The 17419-nt window shown below is 38.4% G+C and overlaps 1 protein-coding gene across 1 annotated transcript in view; it reads right to left on the bottom strand.

The window, feature by feature from the left end:
* LOC149535074 (tryptophan synthase alpha chain-like) overlaps positions 1-17419 on the bottom strand; it is a 226689-nt gene that overhangs the window by 135810 nt on the left and 73460 nt on the right. The window contains exon 5 of the mRNA XM_089804837.1: positions 12159-12235. Within this exon, the coding sequence (XP_089660963.1) occupies positions 12159-12235 (77 nt within the window). The remainder of the gene's footprint in view (positions 1-12158; positions 12236-17419) is intronic.

The raw sequence follows: 17419 nt of genomic DNA, 5'->3' as shown, positions 1-17419 counted from the left end.
CACTGGTCATAAGTTTGCTCAAGGTTACGTAAATCAAATGCTAGCAATTTTTCATCTTCTTTCTTTAAAGACCCTTTTATTAAACAATTATTTTAACATTTTTTCTTTCAGCAAAATACAATTCTAATAAACAATCCAAATTTGAAGTTGTATCACAAATCTAGAAGTTTTCTTTAACGCTTGCCAGTTGAAGGAATTTGTTTTGCAATCCGCTTTGCATCCGAGTTTTGGGATTTGGGTAAACAGGCCTTGGTCCAACGGAACCTAAAGCACAGAGGATTTAATCCTGTTACGTTGGCCAAAATCAATTAGATACCCAACATCGAGCAAGCAAGGCTCGTAAGTTTCTAATCATCGATTTTGATAACCAACAGACACCATGGTAGAAAAGGTAAAGCTTTCCATACAAGCACATGACTGACCCCATAGAATGTGAAACCTTATGCCTTATGATTGGGTGAAGATGACTACCCCATTGTACCTCCTCACATATGCATTATCTCCAAGGTACTATAACCAGGAAATACTTGCAATGCATGATAGAGTTGCACCATATGCGGATGAAGAAGTTGTCATTGGCTGCTACAATGCATTTGCAAGACTCTTCCAAGAGGATGAAATGCACAAAAAGGTGAGGCCAGAAGTTGGCTTATTTGCTTCAGGATCAAAACTTACTCCATATCCAATAAAGGACCAAAATGACATGGGAGCTATCACATGGTAGTACATGTATGGTCAACCATTCAAGAATCAACAACCTCTTGCAATCAAAATCCTCTCACAAGTAAATTTTTATTTATTTTTGTTTAACAATTGTATTCTACAATTGAGTGTTTGAGATTCTTTAATTTTTTTTCATTTGTATGATTAATTTAATGAACACTATCCAAGTTGTAAGTTCGTCTGCTGCTGAATGGAATTGAACTACATACTCCTATATCCATTCAGTGAAGTGCATCCGGTTGGGCTCAAAGAAAGTTGAGGACTTGGTTTATATACATTCCAACTTGTGTCTTTTGTCACGTAAGGAGGATGCATACAAGGAAGGGTCAACCAAGCTTTGGGTTGCAGCCCCTAAATGTGCAAACTTGGATGCAACATTTCAGGATCTTACTATAATGACAGATGATGATGTTGATAACATCATGGCAGGCGCATCTAGCACAAGTGGAACCATGTTTGGTTCAAATGAACCTGCAAGTCTTGCAGCAGGAGATGATGATAATGTGGAATTTTTTGAGAATCCTTATGATTCTGATTGACTGAATTTGATATGTGGATCTGAGTCTTGACTCTTGATTGATTAACATTGAATCATGAACTATGTTTTGATTTTGTATTTCAAATTGCATTGGAATCTTGAACTTGAGTAATATACTAATTAGTTATTTCAATTTGAGCTATCAATGGTAAAGTATCATGCTATGGAATGGTATATTTTTGTATATTTCTTGCATTTCTTTGCATATATAAATTATAGTGTGTTTGTACGTGTATATATATACAAACACACCCAAACGCACCCCAAATCCCCTAAAAGAAAATTTTGTGCATCCACACATCAGCACCCTGCCCCTGCATCAGCATCAGAACCAGCATCGGTAACTTAGATTTGCAAGATTTCTTAACATCTGCTCTAATCATCGTATGATTATTTAAGTGCGTGCATTTTTTTCCATCAGTGGCAATATATTGTGTGCATCTCCAGTAATTACAGACAAATTAAGAAACATGTGTTACCAAACCCTTGCTTTCAACGAGAATTATTTTCTAAACTCAATCTCTGTTCTGATGGCAGCAACAATATTTATTTGACTGAATTCATTTACTTCTGAAGACACAATTGCAGATATGGCAGCGTACTTAGAAGAAAGTCAATGACATTAAACATATCCATGGATTAAAATTTGTATCATGTCAGGCGGAGACCATCAATGTTCGCAGGTTAAGAGGTTATGTATCGAATGACGGCAGATTTGGTAAGTGACAAGTAAACAGCTTACCTTCTAGTCAGTCCGATAAAAGACGAAAATTATTGGTGATGCTGAACACGGTTACAATGGAAATGTTTTTGTCTTACCTTGGTACCATATCAGGCATGTCAAATAAGATTCAAAATTGTTTTATCACAGTCAGAATCTCTTCTCAAAGCATCTTTCAGAATGGTTTAATACACAAATGTTATGCAACATCTGTATCAGTTATTGGCAACAATACCTGTGTATTCCATAATTACCAAAATGAAGTTATCAAATATACTCAAGGAATGCTGCATGATTGTCGGTTGTTTACAGGTAAGGCAGTTGTTCATAATGATATAACTGTCCCAAAGAGCTTATGTTGAGACACCTGTGTGTGTGTGTGTGTCTCCATCAAAGAAATTTCAATGCATTAAAGAGGAATTAGAATAAACAGATTTGGAGACAACTGGTATAAGTTGGAAATAAATGGGAATGTGAATAACCTGACGTTACTGAGATGATTGCAACAGAGGACTATATTTGTTTTGGAAGGTTGAAAATTGGATCACAGCAGCAAACTGGTATTATAATCCCAAAGCTAATGTTCAGATGTTAGATCTCTTTGATATTTAGAATTCTGGATTGCTTGTTTATATCATTTTGTTAAAACTGGGATTCTACAGTTCAATTGTGGTACAGAATATGATAAAGTGCTGTTATCAGTTTTAAATTATCAGAAGGGTTAACAAAGATTTTAAACTGTAGTTTTATACAGAGACATTATTTTGTGATGGGCAATCTAATTCTGCTTCTTAAGGACACTCAAGGTTGTTTCAGTGTGTAATTGCAGAACTTCTCAGGGTCATTATATTGCATGCAAGTTCAATCAGTTCAGAACTCATCCGATTGTCAGATATGCAGATCTGTTTCAATTGAAATAGTAATTGTTCTATTTCCTAATTTTTTTATCTGCATGTTCTTAAACTCAAACAGACAGGAGTTTGGAATTAATTGAAAGTCATATTGCATAAAAATATTGTAGAGGCAGTTTGTGGTTGGACCCTTAAATTTTGTGCTCTATGAGTAAGGGTTGTTGCTTTTAAATCACAGCTTTGGAAGCTCCTTAGGGTTGAAGCCCTTAAAATTATAATTGGACAAAAGGATTTGTGAGACTGGATTAGAACAGCAGCTACTATCAGTCGTTATCTTGGTGGTTTTTTCTCACATTGGGTTTCCACGTCATATTTTGTGCATCGTCTCCTAATTCTCTTGGGGTTAGTTTTCTATTTAAACAAGATGCTCATGGAAATATGTTAGTTGTCAGCAAGTTCAAGTTGGGCTGAAGATTGTACACTCCTAATTGACCCCACCCCACCCCACTCTTAGTAGTGTTATTATGTTCTACATGATACCCCCCCGATAGTGGCCTCATGAAAGGAGTTTCTCTATAAGTGGTCTCTCTGAGCTCAGACTTGGCTCAAAACCCGAGATATCCAAACAAGCAAACCAAGATAATATCCGCAATAGTATTCAATGGCAGGATAATCCCATCAAATATCATTAGTAAGCATGTTTGAAATACATGAAAATTATTGATAGGACATAGAATGAAATATCCATGTTGCGTAATTAAAGAATTCAAAATAGCAAGTCAAATGATATTCCTCCCAAGGGATTGATATCAGCAATTTACCAATAAATTATCTTAGCGTTGTCAGAATTAAGAAGTTAGTTGCAATATATTTTGCTACAAAAGTAATATACACTCGTTCTCCCACAATATAGAGTGTTTCCATATGATAGCTCATCTTGGGTGGTATCTTTATTTATTACAACATACACTATCTATACAAAAAAAGTAATGTCCCCATTAAATGTCTTTAATTCTCTCCAACTCTGTAGAAAGGAGTTTTGGCTCTCATTATTTTTTCAGAGTTGCCTGAGTACCAAGAAGCTATAGGACTGAATAGAGAAATTCTTCCAAGGTTGATTGAGGATGGAAACCCTCATCAGTATCCACTGGTTTTGATAAAAAACAAATCCATCCGAGCTGGTTTGGTGTTTTTACACAAGAAACACATGATTTTTCATGACATTTTGGAATTTTGGTGTTTCTCAAAATGTGGTTTTACAAGGTGCTTTTGTTTCAGCTTTTGAGATTAGTTCTAATTTGAATCTAGTGATCTTTGTTGGCTTTTGGCATGAGTTTCCAAGGAAATTTGTCTGATCAATTTGATTGCCTAGGGATGCCAAACCACATGTCTGAAGTAATCATATTAATATTGCTTGTGAATCCACAAATCCTTCATGGATTTGTTCCTTTTTCTCTGGCTGACCAATCTAGAACAGATTTGAAGTTGTATTGCTGAAGATTTAATTTATCTCGACTGAGTCAACCAGTTTCTTCGGTGGTAATACTATACCTTGGGCTAGCATGACATATTTTGAGGCAAGTGATTATGGTTTTGGGAGAATATTTTCCTTAGTGAGTGTCCCGTGGCCTCTCAACATGGTTTGCAAGTGATTGGGACTGATATTTTAAATTTTAAAAATTTAAAACTGTTCTGGTGCTTTCTGGAAATTACCCCAGCTCTAGCACTAGGGTTCTGGGAAAAAACAGACTTGATGAATCATTCACTATAGGTAGTCTGAGAAGTTTAATGTGCTAGGAACTAGTCCTCACCATCTCTTACAGTTGGAGGTGCTAAATGAGCTTTGGATGAGGTTCAAAAGGTGTCTTAGTGTTGCTCATCTCTCATAGAACAGTAGCTCAGTTTCACTCTCCCAGCACTGTATTTAGACTTTTATGCTCTTTCATTAAATGTCTTCCAAGGTACACTTTCTTTGAACAAGTTGTTAATGTTGCCTCAGAAAATTGGCACCAGAAATGTGCCTATCTATTGACAATCTTCCCAAATTACATGTTTTAATGGGAAAAAAATTATAGTATCATCCCTGTTAGCACTGATCATCTTACAATAATGTCTTAGCACTGATCATCTTACAATAATGGTATAAGAGTAATAAGCTTATTAGCATTTTTATGGGGTGATATGAAACTTCCCTTCAAATGCACAAATGCCCCTCAAACCTAAATCAGCAGAAAATATACAATGCAAACTACAACAGTTCTTATCACAGAAAATATACAATGCAAACTACAACAGTCCTTATGACAATAAACATTCTGCTGCAAATGAATGTTTTGGATTGGTTTAAAAAATCTGAAAAAATATAGGGGGTTTTCTTACACAGATATATTTAAAGTTACTCAACCAACTCAGCCATTAGGTTTGTTAAGGTAAGGTTATTATGAATTGAACAAAAAGTTCTTTGAATGACATGACGATTTACCTTTCATGATTTGGGGCATAGTAAGATCTTCAAAAGTCTAAGTGCCCATGACATGGTGGAAGCTTGCAAAATTTTGTTCAAAAACAATTGAACACAGAAAGCATATATCTACGTTCCTTGGAAACACATCGCAAGGATATTTTGCCCCGATCCCTTACCAAGGATATAAAGACACCTATGAGCTCACCCCCTTAACATACCCCAAATATTTTTTGGCCCTTGCTATCCTAGAAACATACCCAAAATGCAAGGACACCGTGGGAAATCTTTAACATCCCGCAAACAATCAACAATGTAGAGGACGTTAGTGTCTCAAGGACAGCTTGTCAACCACAAAGCAGAGCCTTTTATTTTATTTGAAAGAAAAAAGACCCAAAATCATTCAAAATTATTTTAGTGATGTTCTATTTGTGGCCCACATACCTGAATGAGCAAAAAGAAGCCACCATCTTTCATTCTTATATTTTTTTTACATCCCCAAAAAAATTGCAACTAAGTTTGAGAAATAAAAATTCATTTTCAGCAAGGTTTGAGATGCAGCTTGTCGTCGGTAGAAACTGTAGCCGACAGGGTGTTGTCGTCGGTAAAGATTTTGTAGCCAACGGGCTGACGGTTCATGTCATCGGTAAAGATTTTGTAGCCAACGGGTGGATTAGGATTGTTTTGTAGCCGACAGACCCCTTCGTTAAGGTTCAATGGAAAGTATTTATACCCCGTCTAGGTTCATTGTAAATCATCGGATGCTATGTATGTAATCTGTTCGCATATGTGAATAAAGGAGTACTGTTGTGGCTGTTCGTGTTCATTATCTGTGTGCATCTCTTAATTAATCTATGCGGTAAACATTTGGCACCGTTGCCTTATGAACCTGGAAGGAGGGAGGAATGAAGATTAATGCCAAATCAGCTTAACAAGGATCGAAATAAGGTCAAGGGAAAAGATGGAATCCGTACTGCACAAGAAAATTTAGTTCTGGCACAGCAAGTTGAACACAGAAGGAGGTTCCAGAAGATTGCCGACAGACACAGAAGCGCGGAAGAATTATTAGAGGAGACTTGACAGCGGGTGGAGTTGGTGGAAGAAGCAAGGGAGGAGTTTTTGAATTTGTATTCGCCAAGGGAAGAGAATCCAGACGAAAGAGAATCGACTCACACGGCTCAGAGTGTCGAGGGAGTACGAGCGTGGAGTGAACTCTTCGTCCGAGATACGCTTCCGCAGGGGACAACATCAGAAGATCCTTCTTCACCAAGGTTCACAGCTATTGAGACCGCCAGTGTGGAAGAGCAGACCACCGGTGTGGGAGTGTAGACCGCTGGTGTGGGAGAGCAGACCGCCGGTGTGGGAGTACAGACCGCCGGTGTGAGAGAGCAGACTGCCAGTGCGGGAATGCAGACCGCCAATGTGGGAGTGCAGATCGTCGGTGCGGGAGTGCACACCACTAGTGTGGGAGTGCAAAGCCACGTTGTGGGAGTGAACAACGCCAATGTTGCAGGACCAAGCAACGCCCATTCACAAAATCCAATAGTGATGGCAGAACCAAAAGAAAAGTTGCCGAAGTTTGATGGCGATGGTACGGCCGACCCCATCCGACATTGCAAGACATGCGAAATGATTTGGAGGGCAAATGGCATAATAGATGCAAACGAATGGGTAAGGCAATTTCCGACAACTCTACGGGGTGTCACAATTGATTGGTTTGTGGATACAGATCCACAAAAGTTAAACAGCTGAGACAACATTAAAAAGGAGTGTATCACAAAATTTCAACTGTTGCACGATGATAACGAGATTGTAGCAAAGATATTTAATACCAAGCAGGGGAAGAATGAAACTATCCGCGTCTACACCAGGAAATTAAAAGACTTGATAAGTAAAATGGAAAATAAGCCGACGGACGGACTTCCGAAAAGATGCTTCGTAGAAGGCCTATGCCCGAAGTTGCAGAAGAAGATGAAAATTGTGCCACCGTCGTCATACATAGAAGCATACAATAGAGCAATGAACTTGGAAAGCGAGCAGAGGACGAAAAAGAAAAAGAAGAATAGCTCCTCCGACTCAGATGATGACACATCTTCCGGAGAGGATAGCAGTGATGATGAAAACAGTAGCAAGAAGGTCCGCGCACTACAAAAGGACATGATCCGTATGATGAAGGAATTTAAAAACATGCAAAAGGAGACAAAGGGAAGCGAGCTGTGGCGCACAGAGTGTAAGACAGAAGATCATACTAAAGGGTCCTGCCCAAAGAACCAATTCTGCGACATCTGTCAGATCATGTGACATTCCACAAAAGAATGCCCCTTCAATATGAAAACCAGAGGACCTCAATAAGTGCTCCTGACACAGGCAGCTTCCACATCAGGAGGGAACGGAAACACAAACATTGATGGTGCCACTACGGGTGGGTACAGAAATAATAGCAAAGGGCAAAACAACAACAATGCAAACAATAACAATAACAATGACGGAAGGAGTCAAATCCAGTATGATGCGAACGGACGACCGATCGTTCAATGCCGAACATGTAATTTGTGGGGTCACTTTGCCTGGGATTGTACAACGGCAAACACACCAAAATTATTATGCAGATGATGCCAACCCGACGATCATGAAGATGCCAAGTGCCCAAAGTCCAGAGTAAATTTGATCACTGTCGAGACGGACGAAGAGGAGGTTCTGGCAATTAAACGGAGGCAAGCAAAAGTGTACCCCGACCCGGCAGAAGAAAAGAGGAAATTGGGGGAAGCGCGGGTGGAAATTGAAAAGGCATCACAGGTGGAAACATCTCAATTGACAAACACCGCCGGCACCCTAGCAAATAACTCCTCGGAACAAAACATTGTATGGCAGATTTTACAAACGGAGGTATCGGTCAAGATAAATGATTTGCTTCTTACGATGCCTTAACTCCGGTCCGCTCTCACAAATATTGCGCCAGTTCCTAAGGTACAGGGAGAACCAGGTAGAGGGAAGGAAATTGCCACAAGCGAAGAAGATCCAATGTTGCTAGCCCTCACATCCAGATGGCATCTGACTATCGTCGAGATGGGGATTCTCGGAAGGGTGCTGACGGACACAACTGTCGACAACGGGTCCAGCGTGAATGTGTTACTAGAGGATACCTGGAAGAAGTTGGGAAAGCCAACATTGTGGCCACCTACATTCCAGTTGCTCACCGCAGACCAGCACGGGATCAAACCGTTGGGAACCTTGAGGGTGCAACCGATAACTATTGGAACGCAACCATTTTTATTGGACTTCGTGGTCATTCCATTGAAAAGAAAATGATATGATACTATTCTGGGACGGACTTGGTTGGTGCAAGCAAAAGTAAAACATGATTGGAAACAAAATACCCTATCAATGGAGCATGGAGGCAAAAGATTCATAATTGACCTGCACACACAAATGGTAGGTGAGGAGGCAGCATCATCAAACTCAGAAAGTGAAGGCGAAAGTGAAGACGAAGGAAAGAGGAGAATGGAACCGAACAAAAAAGGAGTATTGAGACTAGAAGGAGGATCGAATGATGACGACCTAGACTCAGTGAATGGCCTTTTCCACTCGCAGATAGAAGACTATGAACTGTTTCTGAGCTATAATATGTTAAGGGTCGACTAAGGTGAGAAAACAAAGGAAAATGAATGTTTGAAGGAGTACAGAGAAGCGGAAGAAGGAAAGGCGATTACAGCTGAAGCTGAGGGGAAAAACATACAGTCCGAACCCAGAAAAGAGAAAGATCCCACCGTCCGGTACACAATGAACGGACCGCACAGAAAGAAAAGAATGCATCACACCATAAAATTAGTTGAAGGGTGCCGACATCAAGGAAATAATCTAGATGAGCAACGACCATAAGCACAATGGGCCACGGAGGTGACAAAGAACAGACGCAAAGCCTAGCGTGATAAGCACCTGGAACTGAATAGGTTTCAGCCGGGCCAATTAGTGTTGAAGTACGACGAACGACATGAAATCAAACCAGGAAAGTTTAAGGTCAGATGCGTAGGACCATACCAGATCCGTGAGGTAGGCAACAATAGAGCAATAAAATTGTGAACATTAGACGGACAAGCAATACCGGAGGTAGTCAACGATTCAAAGCTGAAGATGTAACATGCCAAGAAGACTCCATCGTCGTAGAAGGGCCAAGTCTGAACAACTCCCTCGTCGTTGCAGAATGGCTAAGTCTGGAGGGATAACTGAGTTTGTTGTATTTTGTTCAAAGAAGAAGAGAGAAAAAAAAAATGTAAAAAAAAAGAAAAAAAAAGAGTATGTTGTATTTTGAAGTGACCCCGTAGATGGTTGTACCACAAGCAGGATGTCCTGCAGACACCTGTCCCACAAGAACTTTACCCCGCGAGCTATCCCACGAACAACTTTCCGTGGATGGTCTTCCACGGGTATCTTCCAAACTCCCCGCGGCCTATCTCTTTCCGCAACGTGTTCTTCCACGGACTTTGCTTCTTCCGCAGGTGGTTTTATTGTCCAAAGATTACTTTTTCACTTTCGCGGCTTGTATAAATTTTCTTGTCATTGGTGATGGAGGAGCATAGGCAACAAACATGCTTCAACTGCGGAGCACGTTCCATAAGACGACACACTAGTTGAAGATGGATGTAACTACTCTTCATAAAACGTTTTACCACTCTGATTTTATTCACACGGGGCGCTATTTTCTTCTTCCATCCCGCGGCTTTACCACCTTCTCCGCGGACATCTTCTATTCTCGCAGGTAACCTATGCATAGTGAAGGAAAGAGTCAGCGCGGAAAGCTGTGGCACATCAACTGACCAATGTGGTCTATGCGGCTAGCATTCTCGCCTGCGGATGGTGTCATGCGAATTGTCTTTTATTCTTCACCGGATTGTCATTCAGCTTGCACTCCATTCTTTTAGCCGCACCCTTCTTCCGGTTCCTCTTCTGCGGAAATGTTTGTTAGTTTGCCAGGTTGCGGCACTTTTAGCTGAAGGGGTATGTTTCTTGCACACAATTGGAGTCATCGTCACTAGAGCACGGAGGAGTCAATACCATTTTCATTGTGGTAAGGGAACCGTCGGAAAGAAGCAAGCAACGGGGAAATATACTTTGAAGGCATATTAACCGCCGTGAAGGCATAAGTGACAGGAACCCTACATTATAGAGAGGCAGAACAGATGTAAGAGGCACAATAGCAGACAAGCAGAAGTAGGAGCACTAACAAAAAAAAAAATGACAACAGATTGAAATAGTTTGGAATGAGTAATGCTTGATGCCAAAGGGAAGAAAAATACATAATCAGGTAGAAAACATAAGCAGTTGTCAGAAAGAGTGTTTGATCAGAAGAAAATCACAAAAATGGTGTTTCGTGTGGCTTCGGAAGTGCTAATTTGGTCTTGGCTAGGGGCGATGCCCCCTAGACCCCTAGTCATTGCGATTAATCAGTCGTGGGAAGTGTGACCAGTTGATGAAGACTTGGAGCTGCTGCAGGTATGGAGTGTCTATGTACCAGAGGCACTTGGAGTAAGTGTTGGACGTGAGGCTGTCTTGGTGGATGCATAGAGAGCTCGGGAGGAGTTGAAGGCAATACAACGACACTTGGCTCAGTGTACCCAGAGTTGGCAGCATAGATGGCTATCAAGGTCAGCTTGACTAAAGGAGACAATATTGTGTTCACAGAGGCTACAGATGCAACATATTTTGGAGACCAGTTAGTGTATTATGTTTTGTTAATCTGTCCTGGATATGTTGTAATTGTATTTTGTAATTGTCATCCGAAGACGACTTTTTCTTTTGGGGGGGATGATGTCGTCAGTAGAAACTATAGACAACAAGGTGTTGTCGTCGGTAAAGATTTTGTAGCCGACGGGCTGACAGGTTCATGTCATCGGTAAAGATTTTGTAGACAACGGGTGGATTAGGATTGTTTTGTAGATGACGGACCCCTTCGGGAAGGTTCGGCAGAAAGTATTTATACCCCATTTGGGTTCATTGTAAATCATCGGATGCTATGTATGTAATCTGTTGGCATATGTGAATAAAGGAGTACTGTTGTGGCTATTCGTATTCATTATCTGTGTGCATCTCTTAATTAATCTATGTGGTAAACACAGCTGAAGAAATCAAAACTACAGAAGCATTAGTGGACCACAAACAGTTAGATAGCAAGGGAAATAGAAGAAGGTAAAGTGATTCCTTCATTTCTCTTTATGTCCCTTTTATTTTCAAACTTTTAAAGAAGAAATGTTTGATTTTCATTCTCTTTTTCCTATTCTCAATATATAGTAGCATTATTTTTTCACATAACATGGGCAGCAACAGTGAAAGTGAACGAAACAGTGAAACTCAAACATATTAGAACCAATAATGGAAACAAGAAATAGTGAACGAATTGTATTCAATTCATCCAAATTTCCAACTGTGTGTGGAAAAAAAAAATTATGCATCTGTTATCTGGTAGTCTACTTGCAAACCTTCAGATGTTCCTGCACCCTGTATCCTATGAGTATATTCAGGAATTAATAGCACCTGGTATCTCAAGACCTTCAGAGACCTCTGAACAACCATTTGTCACCATACCAGGAATTCAGCAAATGCGATTCAAATCATACAATATTTTCCCGATATGACAAATACATGTGAACCCTCAAACTTGCTGATGAATTCATGATTTAAAAAGTAATTGCGGCATGATTTGCAGCATCCTTGAAAAACTCCTGAAAACCAAAACTATAGATACATGCCCTTTCGATCAAATTTTCTGGGACCTTTGTTGTTGTTTATAAAGCTTTATGCAAAAGTATAAGGTGGTGGATAACACTCAAAGTGCAACCAGAAAATTAATAACTGAAGTACCAGACTTACGAGTTCAATTTCATTTGTAGCACAGATATCTCTTAGTGTCTGTGTCTCTTCCAATGGAACATCTGGTACAACAAGACCTGCAAAAAACATTTATTTTTTATTAGCATAGTAATCTGATACTACTGAACGCATATATACCATCTTGCTTGCTAGCCTAGTTGTGTAAGGCCACTTTTCTCCCAGAATTGCTTTAAGTATTAGTGGATTTAATAGATTGGTTATGTAAAGGTAATTTACAAGACGCAAGGCTATTAGAATTGGTGTGGATAACTAAAGAAAAATAACCAATGTGCACAATGCGGTAGATAATTTGGTAAGAATTTTAAAAATATATAATTAAGATGATAATTTGAGTAGCACAATCATATGATTTAGCCAGATTAACATTAAAATCATATATATAATATTCCCAATATCCTTTAACATCAAGGATTTCCAATACTTAGCTGAATCAAAGCACTTGGAACAGTCATTCTCACACTAAGAAGAATTAAGTGATCTTGGCCCTCAATAGTTATACCTACAATACATCCACGAGGAACCAGCTCTCATTCAAAACCAATACTTATGCTTCCCAATCATCAGCCCTGGCAAGGAGACTCTCAAACTTGGCATCAAACTTGGCATCAACATAGGGAGGCTCAAAAATATTTAAAACTTAGGACTTGTCGGGGAAAAACTAGCTAATAACACGACAAATTAGTCAAATATTTGAAAATACATAATTTATTAAATATTCTTGACAAACACACACATACCAAATTTGTAGAATATATTGCCGTTTTCCATAAGATATAAATCAGAATTTGTATTTAATACATATCATAGACCAAAATAAACAAGTTCAACCTCTGTATATATATGAATTTCAAGTTTTGATAGCAATGAAAATTGATAAATCATTTTAAGTTTAATGTTTGGTTGCATTCTGCTTTGTAGGAATGAGAATGAAATTTTCAAAAAAGGGTTGTACACTCGTTTTAGCCGTTTTGATAGAGCACTTGTATTATTTGAAGGTTGCGAATAAAATGAATAGATATCATAGACCAAAACAAGAAGTTCATCTTCTGAATACATATAAATTTCAAGTTTCAATATCAATGAAAATTATAAATCATTTCAAGTGCAATCTTTGGTTACATTTAGCCATATATGAATGAGCATGACATTTTCAAATAATGTTGTATATGTGTATCGCCATTTGTATAGAGCTTTTGTATTATTTAGAGCATAGTTGTACTACTGGCAAAGTGCTCTCCAAGTTTCAAAAACTGGCCGAGTTTTTTGGCTTGGTGAGTTTTTATGACTTTTATTAGAGCCAAAAACTCGTCGATTTTTATTTTACAAAAACTAGTTAAGCTTTTGCCAAAAGCTTAGTGAGATTTAGTTAAAAACTTGGTCATAGTTTTATAATAACATTTAAAGGCAAAAAACAACCCAAATAAATTTCCTTTCTCATTTCTTAACTTGTATTTTGCTAAGAACCGGAAAATAGTCATCCCAACACTTGCAAATTGACTTCTATCAATTTCAAGCAGATTTGAAGTGCTTTTTGAGAAGGATGATATCTATGATTTGCAGAGGTAGGCTATGGAGGAGGGGAATGGATTTCATTTCACATTAGATGGCATTGAGTTCAATTAGTAGTCAATGCTAGTACTAGGAGAAGCTAGAGGCAGAGCTACATCTAGGATAGAGGACAAGCCACAAACTAAGTCAGACATACCGAGCGAGGAGGTACAGTCATGCCATTGCAAACTTCTTGCACTAGCCCCTCTAGTTCTACCTCTCCCTTCATTTTTACTAGAGATGGGAAGAGGATGATTTAATTGTAACGATGTATTTAGCTTTAGTTTTACATAAATTATTTACTATTTTGCTTCCAGCCAACACCATTCCTCACAATAATGCAATTTTGTACCCACTTTATGTTTTAATTTATCTAGACTAAGCTCGTTACTTTTGTGTTCTCATTTATTGACTCAATGGATGAATCTTCACATTGAACTTTGCAATAAAAATGCATTTCTAATTAAATTTAATCAATTTTTAAGTTCTTGAGTTTTTGGCGTAAAATGGCTGAGTTTTTCCCGAATTTTGTTTTTAGACCTTGGTGACTTTTTGGCTTTGGCAAGTTTTCCAACTATGATTTATAGGTCGTATGATGTGTGTGTACTATGTATAATCTCATATAATTAGTTTCGAGTTAGTAAAATTATATTTAAATAAAATATATATTTACCATTAATTATAATAAATCAACAAAAGACAAGGATAAAAAATGAAAAAAAAATGAAAAAACTCAAAAGTCACTAGGTATAAAATACAACTTTATTAAATTGTAGAGGTGGTAGCATACATAATTCCATTTTTATTGGGAGCCATACTATTGCATTTCAGTACCCACAACAATATATAGTGCTCGTTACATCCTATCATGCCCTAGTGGCACTTTGTGCTTGTAAATTGTGCACAAAATGACCTAAAATTGCTTTCAAACAAATACTGCTCAAACATGATTTTTCCTTTATCTTCATTTGGGCAAGTTTTTCATAAAATTCAAAGAAGAAATCGTGCAGTTCAAATGAGTTCTCGGCAAAAAATAATCACAAGTTTGCATAAAAATTGGTGATGAGTTTTCACCACCAATTTTAGCATACGAGTACCAGTGAATTTTCTGAGTAATCGTCACAATTTCACAATGGGACACACCTAGAGTGCCCCTTCTTACATGCCCATTTCTCACCAAACTACCTCCTTCCTTATGTGAACACAATGGCCTTTCCAAGTCTCTCATGAGTGCTTTATATAACATTTTAGTGGGTGTTTTGCAAACAATCACACCCTTTACAAAGTTCTCCTTTTAATTATTATTTATTCAATACATTTATTCCTCCCTTTTTAAGAACATTTTTTTATAAAAAGTGTTTACTGATCTCTATTTAACAAAAGGATCATGACATCCTTTATTTTTATATCTCCCTTTTAGCTATAAAAGGTTATCTCATAAGCTGCTCTTCTCTTGGGGGAAATGTCAAATAGCATTTGCATAGAAGAATGCTTGCTTACATTCATCTTAATGATGGTACTATCAATGCAATTAATATGCCTAATATTTATTGTATGTTTATGCATAACTAAATTTGTAACAAAAGTAGTGAAGAACCTTGTGAAGTCCATGTTGTTGGGACTCAATCTAACAATTCCACATTCTACTTGGTCTCACCTTCTTTTTGTACTCAAGCCTCTTTCTACCCATTGTATATAACCAATCTAAGGAATCTTTATATGCATCCTTATTTCACAGATTTTCTTCAGTGTCGTTCTCTACCATTCCCCATGTGTCTATCATATGTTAGCAATAAAAAAAGTTCGAAAAAGTTTTGAAGTATGAACTGTTTTATGTTCAGCTTCTAATGGACTATGCTAATGCCATGAGTTATAATTTCTGGATTTGATTGTGTGTAGTTTTTTACCATCTTAAACGACAACTCCCTCCAATGAAGGGTATCAATCAAATCTATAAGATTTCCACAATCCATGAACATGAGTTATAATTTCTAGATTTGATTGTGTGTAGTTTTTTACCATCTTAAACGACAACTCCCTCCCATGAAGGGTATCAATCAGATCTATAAGATTTCCACAATCCATGAACATGAGTTATAATTTTTGGATTTGATTGTGTGTAGTTTCTTACCATCTTAAACAACAACTCCCTCCCATGAAGGGTATCAATCAGATCTATAAGATTTCCACAATCCATGAACATGAGTTATTAATTTCTAGATTTGATTGTGTGTAGTTTTTTACCATCTTAAACGACAACTCCCTCCCATGAAGGGTATCAAACAGATCTATAAGATTTCCACAATCCATGAACATGAGTTACTGATTGTGATACTTGTTGTACCACTAGTTGTACTATAGGTTGTGTCGGTTGTGCCCCATGCAGGGTTTGCGTCTGTGTCTGTGTTGCACTAGGGTGTGGTAGGGTTTGAGAAAGGGTTTTGATTACCAAATTGTATTTGCTCATTTGGCGTCTAAAAAACAAGCAAGTGCCTTGATTACCCTGCACTCATGCCGCTTTGGCACCTCTATCCACGCTGGTTCCCTCTTCACTCCTACTCTAGTTCTCCACCGATGGTGTACGAGACAAATTTATGAACTCCTCTCGTGTTTCCTCAATCCATTTTAACCTCTGTCGTGTTTCTTTGAATAACTCCTCACTACTACTCACCCACCGGCGTTCCAGCGAACCACGTTCTGCTTTGGTCACTGCACCTATTGTGGCACTGTCATGGTCACCCTTTGTGACACCTTCGTGGTCACCTTCAGGCAACCCTTCACTTGGTTGTCCCTTGGCGAGTCATCTGAACCTTTGTCTTTGCTCAACTTGCTATGTGGAAATTAGGGCTTGGTGTGTAGCATGTACGACATCATTTGGCCCCTTGTTTCTATCTTTATTTAATAGATTGGGCATCAATTCCAAGAAAACGTCATAAGTAACAAACAAAACACTTTTTATTTATTTATATTTTCGTCCTAATCGGATTAACTGTGTGACCTTTTCATTACAGATTTACAAATGTCCTTATTTGTCACTCCCAAGGCTTAAAGCTCATGGATTGGTCCTTCACTAGGATGCATCGCATTCATCTCCCTCCCGACAGTTACTTTTAACAAAGTTTCGAAGGATTTGTTGTCAATGCTATTCGACTCGACTTCTTCCTTTTGATTCCTCTGTGCAATGAATGGTTGCACCAATAGACGAGGCAGTTGGTGCAAAACCCTATCCGTCGCGAGATTGATATTCAGTGTATCCCACACAGTATCCTCTATAACTTCCTCTTGTGCGGCCTCCTTTGTATGAATCTCTCAATGGCGGCCCACAGGAAAATACAAAAGTCGGCTATCAAGGCATGCTCCCCTTCAAATTATTTTGAAATTTCTTCATTAGTGTTCATGTTGTCATTCACAGGTAGTCCCATCTATTCCATTAACGTGCTTCCCAAATTCAATCCGGCAACGGTGCCAAATGTTTACCCTTGTGGGGTAGCAAGAACTTAATGCATAGATATGTAAGCAAGATATCCAACATAGGAAATATATAGAACTCAAAAGTAATCGGTTTATTCATTAATCACCAAATACAAGGTTACATTTGTAATCCACAACATGCTTTTTTGCTTATGAAGAAGGTTCAGACATATAGTGTCCGAGGGGGTGCAAGGCGAACCATCAAACCTGTGTAACTCCCT

This window comes from Cupressus sempervirens, chromosome 10 (genome assembly GCF_028749045.1).
Source record: "Cupressus sempervirens isolate cs-2001-9-10 chromosome 10, ASM2874904v1, whole genome shotgun sequence".
Taxonomy (NCBI): domain Eukaryota; kingdom Viridiplantae; phylum Streptophyta; class Pinopsida; order Cupressales; family Cupressaceae; genus Cupressus; species Cupressus sempervirens.
The sequence above is the reverse complement of the archived record's forward strand: the minus strand, read 5'-3'. Positions and strand labels throughout refer to the sequence as shown.